General features: G+C 44.7%; 1 protein-coding gene across 1 annotated transcript; it reads right to left on the reverse strand.

Annotated features, from left to right (window-relative positions):
- Window positions 1-4: 4 nt before the first annotated feature.
- LOC135537809 (syntaxin-binding protein 1-like) lies at window positions 5-6,689 on the reverse strand (the record flags this gene model as incomplete). Its single annotated transcript, XM_064963828.1, has 7 exons — window positions 6,645-6,689; window positions 2,934-3,015; window positions 2,324-2,400; window positions 2,035-2,113; window positions 1,684-1,787; window positions 206-354; window positions 5-53 (listed from the first exon to the last, which is right to left on the reverse strand). Coding segments are annotated over exons 1-7 (585 nt in total), but the record flags the coding sequence as incomplete, so codon positions are not given.
- Between the last annotated feature and the right edge of the window lie 2,292 nt (window positions 6,690-8,981).

Consider the following 8,981-nt stretch of genomic DNA (forward strand, 5'->3'; position numbering starts at 1 on the left):
CATCCAGCTTGTCCTGCAGGAGCTGAGCCAGAGTGGTACAGTCTTTATACTCCCTGAGTCAAGTAGACAACAGACAGGCTCTTAGCTTTCCAACAGACAACAGTCTATACAGGTGTTAGACACGATAGGAGTTAAACGCTGTGTATCAGTACAATAGAAAGCCTAGTGACTGATAGTGCTTCCTCTCTCCCTCTCTCTCTCTCACCCTCTGTATCTGACGCCAGGGTATTCCTTCAGGGTATTGCAGAGAGTGGCGATCTGCTCAGCACAGCGCTCCAACATGTTGTGCTTAATGTCAGCCTTGTAGGGGCTGTAGAAGTCCTGGAAGGCATCTGTCTTGTCCAGGGAAAACACCTAGACACACAGACATAAGACAGATAAGAGGGAATAGACATACATACCACAGGAGGTTGGTGGCACCTTAAATGGAAAGAACGGGCTCTGGGTAATGACTGGAGCGGAATCAGTGGAATGGTATCAAATACATCAAACACATGGTTTCTATTCCATTAGCTCTGTTCCAGCCATTATTATGAGCCGTCCTCCCCTCAGCAGCCTCCACTGCTACATACACACAGAGAAATAATTAATGACATGTATTTTATTAGGCTCTTTTACATCAATAGTTGTCACAAAGTCTTTTACAGTTGCCCGGCCTAGACTCCAAATATTACGGTCACTTTCCGAAAATATTTGGAATATTCCTGTAATCAGGATGGAATGAGCAAGATATCCATGAATCCTACAACCGGGAATTTGGTGGAAATTAACACAATTTTGCAACCCTATCCAGTGGGCATGCAGGGTCGGTCGTGCAGGTGGCACAGTGGCAGTGTGTGAGATTGAGTCAAACAGTGTGTGTGTGTGTGTGTGTGTGCGTGGGGGGGGGGGGGTAATATAATCCTCTTTCATTACGCTGAGTGCTGCCCAAATGACTGACAACACAGTACAGTGCTGTAGGAGCAGATGCGACATCTTTCATTATTTTTGTAGGAGGGATTTCCCAAATGCACCATTATGACATAAATGACAGTTTATTTCCAATCTGACACTTCCTATTTCGCTTCCTAATTCTGCTCCTCCATCCTTTCCCACTTTCTCTACTTGCCCCGTAATGTCAGGCAGGCTCTCTCTTTCCCCCATGCACCACCACTGTCACTGGCACCTCTACATGGTTGAGCCCATCTGTTGATCGCCCATTTGGTGTGCAAACAACTTCCCCTTGTCACACAACCCTACTTCACCCCCCATTGGCTACTGGCCAGTATGTTGCTACATCAGCCAATGAGGTGAGGGATTAGAGCCTCCCTTCTAGCCACTCCGCTCTGCTCTGGAACATTCCATCAGGAGAGAGAGGAGACAAACCCAGCTCATTCAGCAATCCCTCATCTACTCCTCCCCTTCTCTTCGCTTATTCCTCCCCTCTCCAATTGTGCTTTCTTTCAGACAGACAGACAGTTCAGACCTGAGACTCATAGGGCAGACAGACAGACAGACAGACAGACAGACAGACAGACAGACAGACAGACAGACAGACAGACAGGCAGTTCTGACCTGAGACTCATAAGCACAGACAGACGAACAGACAGACAGACAGACAGACAGGTTCTCACCTGAGACTCATAAGTGACAGACAGGTTCTCACCTGAGACTCATAAGACAGACAGACAGACAGGTTCTCACCTGAGACTCATAGGGCAGAAAGGCGATGTGGATCTCAGTCAAGGTCTTCATGGCTTTGGACGCGCGGGATTTCGTCAACAAATTAAACAATGAATCTGGGATTGCTGTGAGGGAGGGGGGACAAAAATATTAATTAAAAGATGAAAGAAAAAGGGAAATAGAATAGAAATCAATATACTCTACTGTGGAAGGTTGAGTGTTGGTATGGTGTCAAAGAGGAGTTGACTGTCGTTTCATCTGTTAGTCCGTTCCCAGTACTCCAGCAGGCGGTCAGACTGCTCCATACTCTAATTGACATATACAGCAGGCGATGGTATGTCGCCGTCTCCGGGTCTCTCTGATATTACTCACTGTCAGTGAAGAAGACGTGAGCTCCTCTGTATCTGGGCGACCGAGGGTCTCTGAAGTCATCTATGAGTGCCTCCACAGTCTGGGGAGAAGGAACGGTTGGCAACATCATTAGAATCTTACCATAGAAAGCAGAACGCCTGTGGTCCTGTGTGGCTTAGATGGTAGAGCATGGTGTTTCCATCTCCAGAGCTGTGGGTTTCATATCCCACTGGAGCCACCCATATGTTCATGCATGAATGTACCACAGTAAATGCTTTCGATGAAAGCATCTACCAAATGGCTCCCATACCTCATCATTGGGAGTTATTAAGTAGATGGCCTCCATGCTTGGGAGAGGCTCCCGTTTCTTGCCGATGTCTTCAACAACTGGACAGGAGAAGACAGAAAAGCACAGCCATTCAGTTAGTCAATTGAAGGTGCTACACTGTTCGCTCAATTTCAGTTTATGTTAGAAAACAAGCACTGAATAGTGTAGGGAATCATTGTACCATATAAATCGCTGTGAAATTAAACAAAACTTTTTTTTTTACAGCTGTTTGAGGCAGGTGGACCAAAACAGAAAGTAAAAGGCTCAAGTGCAAGTCTCTGCTGTGTTACAGAGAAATTGGATGTGGGGGATACATTTTAAGTAAATAATTTTTGCAACCAGGAAATTACATTGGCCACTAGATAAGACAGCCACAAATTCAAAGCAACTTTCCGGTGGGAGAAATCAATAAGAGAATATCACAGCCAATCTCTGGTGGGTAAGTAACACTGTGAAAAACTTAATTCCATTATTACTGCAGATATATTATTGACATTTTCTGAAATAACAATGCAAATAAAAAACATGGTGTATCACCTTGAAGGGATGCTGAACAGGAAGTGTGTATATGTGGACATTGAGTGGTACTCACTGGTGATGCCCTCTGACATGATATCTGTCATCTTACAGCAGGATGACATCATCCTCATGCTCAGCTTGTCTACGACCAGCACCTGGGGCAGGGAAGGGAGGACACAGGTCAGAGGTCACAGTGCGTCAAGGGCTCTAGTCAAAAGCAGTACGCTATATAGGGAATAGGGTGCCATTTGGGCGTAAGACCAGCGCTATCATGTACTATCATAACCAAGACGCAACCATTCATAATCAGGACACAGCCATTCATAAGCAAGACGCAGCCATTCATAACCAAGATGCAGCCATTCATAACCAAGACACAGCCATTCATAACCAAGACACAGCCATTCATAACCAAGATGCAGCCATTCATAACCAAGACACAGTCATTCATAACCAAGACGCAGCCATTCATAACCAAGACACAGTCATTCATAACCAAGATGCAGCCATTCATAACCAAGACACAGCCATTCATAACCAAGACACAGCCATTCATAACCAAGACACAGCCATTCATAACCAAGATGCAGCCATTCATAACCAAGACACAGTCATTCATAACCAAGACACAGCCATTCATAACCAAGACGCAGTCATTCATAACCAAGACGCAGCCATTCATAACCAAGACGCAATCATTCATAACCAAGATGCAGCCATTCATAACCAAGACGCAGCCATTCATAACCAAGACGCAGCTATTCATAACCAAGACGCAGCGATTCATAACCAAGATGCATCCATTCATAACCAAGACGCAGCCATTCATAACCAAGACGCAGCCATTCATAACCAAGACGCAGCCATTCATAACCAAGACACAGTCCATTCATAACCAAGACGCAGCCATTCATAACCAAGACGCAGCCATTCATAACCAAGACACAGCCATTCATAACCAAGACACAGCCATTCATAACCAAGACGCAGCCATTCATAACCAAGACGCAGCCATTCATAACCAAGACGCAGCCATTCATAACCAAGACGCAACCATTCATAACCAAGACGCAACCATTCATAACCAAGACGCAGCCATTCATAACCAAGACGCAGCCATTCATAGCCAAGACACGATCGTTGATAACCAAGACGCATGTATTCATAACCAAGACGCATCCATTCATAAGCAAGACGCAGCTATTCATAACCAAGACGCAGCCATTCATAACCAAGACGCAGCCATTCATAACCAAGACGCAGTCATTCATAACCAAGACGCAGCCATTCATAACCAAGACGCAGCCATTCATAACCAAGACGCAGCGATTCATAACCAAGACGATCCATTCATAACCAAGACGCATCCATTCATAACCAAGACGATCCATTCATAACCAAGACGATCCATTCATAACCCAAGACGATCCATTCATAACCAAGACGCATCCATTCATAACCAAGACGATCCATTCATAACCAAGACGCGGTCATTCATAACCAAGACACAACCATTCATAACCAAGACGCAACCATTCATAACCAAGACGCAGTCATTCATAACCAAGACACAATCATTCATAACCAAGACGCAGCCATTCATAACCAAGATCCATTCATAACCAAGCGATCATTCATAACCAAGACGCAGTCCATTCATAACCAAGACACAGCCATTCATAACCAAGACACAACCATTCATAACCAAGACGCAATCATTCATAACCAAGACGCAGCCATTCATAACCAAGACGCAGCCATTCATAACCAAGACGCAGCGATTCATAACCAAGACGCAGCCATTCATAACCAAGACGCATCCATTCATAACCAAGACGCAGCCATTCATAACCAAGACGCAGTCATTCATAACCAAGACGCAGTCCATTCATAACCAAGACGCAGTCCATTCATAACCAAGACACAGTCATTCATAACCAAGACGCAGTCATTCATAACCAAGACACAATCATTCATAACCAAGACGCAGTCATTCATAACCAAGACGCAATCATTCATAACCAAGACGCAGCCATTCATAACCAAGACGCAGCCATTCATAACCAAGACGCATCCATTCATAACCAAGACGATCCATTCATAACCAAGACGCAGCCATTCATAACCAAGGCGCAACCATTCATAACCAAGACGCAACCATTCATAACCAAGACGCAGCCATTCATAACCAAGACGCAGCCATTCATAACCAAGACGCAGCCATTCATAACCAAGACGCAGCCATTCATAACCAAGACGCAGCCATTCATAACCAAGATGCAGCCATTCATAACCAAGACGCAGTCCATTCATAACCAAGACGCAGCCATTCATAACCAAGACGCAGTCATTCATAACCAAGACGCAGCCATTCATAACCAAGACGCAACCATTCATAACCAAGACGCAGTCATTCATAACCAAGACACAGTCCATTCATAACCAAGACGCAGCCATTCATAACCAAGACGCAGCCATTCATAACCAAGACACAATCATTCATAACCAAGACGCAGTCATTCATAACCAAGACACAATCATTCATAACCAAGACGCAGTCATTCATAACCAAGACACAACCATTCATAACCAAGACGCAACCATTCATAACCAAGACGCATCCATTCATAACCAAGACGCAACCATTCATCATCCATTCATAACCAAGACGCAGTCATTCACAACCAAGACGCAATCATTCATAACCAAGATGCAGCCATTCATAACCAAAGCGCATCCATTCATAACAAGATAACCATTCATAGCAAGTGCAGCCATTTATAACCAAGATGCAGCTATTCTGTAAGACACAGTCATTCATAACCAAGATGCAGTCATTCACAACCATTGATATGCAGTTCCTTCGAAAGTATTAATATACTGAACAAAAATATAAAGCATAAATGTAGTGTTGGTCCCATGTTTAATGAGCTGAAATAAAATATCCCAGAAATTGTCCTTACCCACAAAAGCTTATTTATTTAAAATGTTGAGCACAAGTTGTTTTACATCATTAACAAGCATTTTTTCTCCAAGATAATCATACTAACAGGTGTGGCATATCAAGCTGATTAAACAGCATGATCATTACACAGGTGCACCTTGTGCTGGGGACAATAAAAAGCCACTCTAAAATGTGCATCTGGGACCACCCATATGTAAAAAAGTAGTGGCCCAACCGAGATGTTTCAAAGCGTCTGCTAAATGGGATATATTATTATTATTATATGGCATCCTGTCAACACAATACCACAGATGTCTCAAGTTTGAGCTTTGGCATCCTGACTGCAGGAATATGCAAAATATTTGAATGTTATTTTCTGTCGTGAAAAACACTCCAACGTCAATTTAAAAGTATTTATTATGGATCCCCATAATACATGCGTCCAACCTGCTCACAACCGTAGACCTACGTTTAACCATGCCAGCCCAGGACCTCCACATCTGGCTTCTTCACTGGCAGGATCATCTGAAGGGGGTGCTGGAGGTGTATTTCTGTCTGTAATAAATCCTTTTGTTGGAAAACCACATTCTGATTGGCTGGGCCTGGTTTCCTAAAGGATCCATGGGTAGGCATAGGCCCACCTGATTGGGAGCCAGACCCACCATGGATCCACCCTTGCCCAGTCATGTAAAACCCATAGATTCGGGCCTAATTTACTTATTTCAATTGACTGATTTCCTTACATTAACTGTAACTCAGTAAACTCTTTGAAATTGTTGCATGTTGCGTTTATATTTATGTTCAGTATACTTTCTGAAGGCACTGTAAAACTGCCCATACCTTCCATTCTCCTTTCTTGTGTACCTTCTTGATGACGTCATTCATAATCCCTGTAAAGGGAGAAATCATTGATTAGCACACTTCAGTTTGCACAGTAAACTTTTTTGTGATAAAAGCATTGTAGGCTATTTCCCTTGTCATATACAGTAAGTCTCGCCAGGTCTCACTGACTCAACTATTGGAACAACATTAGCAAAGCCTGGGCATCAAAGCATAATGTTTCAGATTAAAAAATGGATGTCAGATATTTTTTATTGAATTCTGGTGACAGGAAGACGGTGTTAGCGGTGAGGACACAGTCATTGTTGGCATTTAATGGACTCCTCGGAGGGGTATGAAGTAGGCATGTCATACAGTGTAACACTTGAATTCCATCTGTGTGGAGTTTTGGAAATGCACCCTTGGAACCCTCTGGAAGACTGTTCTGCATCCCAAATGGAACCCTATTACCTTTAAACTGTGCTACTCTTGACCGGGACCTAGGGAATAGGGTGCCATTTGGGACATTATATCTAATAACAGCAAACGTTCATAACTTTCGAGAACGTTCCCTTTCCTCATCATCTAATGTTTGGACCATGTGGTCCACCACGGCTTGACCTCGAGAGAGGCTGGGCAGAGAGTGCAGCACACCTGAGCCACTTCACCATAGCATCCATCATCCGGACATTCCAAAATGAGAATAGGTATGTACTGCAGACATTGGACCTCTATTACTTTTACTACTTGGCCCGGTGCCAACAAAAGCACAGTGACCATAAATTAAAAAATATATACTGTAAGGGGAAACAAAAGTGTTTCATTACTTATATACAGTTTATGAAATTGGGAGCTGGTACTACTTTGTAACATGTTTATCTTGAATACTGTATAACTGTAGTGTTTACTGTACTGTATGCTATTTTGTTTTTGTAGAACTGAAAGACGACCACCATGTGGAACATGTCTATATATTTGCAGACCAACAGGAGGCTTCCATTGTGCAAATGGTAGTTGAAAATGATGCCATAGTGTCAGGACCCGGTTACTTAACCCAATCTCCGGAGTGAGAAACAGTCACTTAACCAACTGAGCCACTAATAGTCAGCAAAACCCAGAAGATGAGGCAGACAGCAGACTTAAGATGGTGTATTTAATAAAGTAAAAAAGGAGAAGTCCTTCAATACAAAAATGGTAAATCCAAAAGGTGGTAGAATATGACAAAAGGAACGGCCCCCCTAGGAACGGCTCCTGGACGGGGCCCTGAACTGACGAATGAGGTCAGGGTCCAGGATGTCTTTGGCAGGAACCTGGTGAGCGCTCCTCGGGACCGTAGCCTTCCCAGTCCACCAGATACTGCCAGGACCGCTGCACCGGGCGGAATCCAGTATCCGATGGACGGTATAAGCCGGTTGGCCTCCAATGACACGAGGCGGAGGGGAGGTCTGTCTGCCGGGACAAGGGGAGAAAAAACAACAGGTTTTAACAATGAAATGTGAAATGTGGGATTAATCTTAAGGGATCTGGGTAAGTGTAGGCGATAAGAAACTGGGTTAACTCTCCTGGCAACCTTGAAGGGACCGATGTATTTTTGGGACAGCTTGCGAGACTCCACCCGTAGAGGTAAGTTTGTGGAGAGCCAGACTCTCTGGCCGGGCGCAGGGTAGGCCCGGGACGGCGACGTCTGTTGGCTTGTTGTTGGTACCTCTGTGAGGAACGATAAGATTAAGACGGGTCTTCCTCCACATAAGCCGACAGCGCCTGACGAACTTCAAGGCTGAAGGCACTCTGACTTCTGCCTCCTGGTCCGGGAACAATGGAGGAGCATAGCCAAACTGACACTCGTGGCAAGGGACATACCAGTGGAGGAGGAGCGCAAGGTGTTGTGCGCGTATTCGGCCCAAACAATAAAGGATGACCATGTGGACGGGTTGTCACGAGTCATACATCGGAGGGTGGTTTCCAGCTCTTGATTCATCCTCTCTGTTTGGCCGTTGGACTCCGGATGGTACCCTGAAGATAGACTGGCAGAAGCCCCCATGAGTTGGCAGAAGGCCTTCCAAAAACCTTGAGGCGAACTGGGACCTCTGTCAGAAACCATATCTTGAGGAATGCCGAAGACTCGAACACATGATTAATTACCAACTCAGCCGTTTCCTTGGCAGAAGGTAACTTAGTCAGAGGGACGAACCTGGCCGCCTTTGAAAACCTGTCGATTATGACTAGGATAGTAGTATTGCCATGGGATGGAGGAAGTCCAGTAATAAAGTCCAATGAGATATGGGACCAGGGTCTGTGGGGAACAGGTAAAGGGTGAAGGAGTCCTTGAGGGCGGAGGTGAGAAGATTTGCCCTGGCA

The sequence above is a fragment of the Oncorhynchus masou genome, unplaced genomic scaffold (assembly GCF_036934945.1).
Source record: "Oncorhynchus masou masou isolate Uvic2021 unplaced genomic scaffold, UVic_Omas_1.1 unplaced_scaffold_8445, whole genome shotgun sequence".
Lineage (NCBI taxonomy): Eukaryota > Metazoa > Chordata > Actinopteri > Salmoniformes > Salmonidae > Oncorhynchus > Oncorhynchus masou.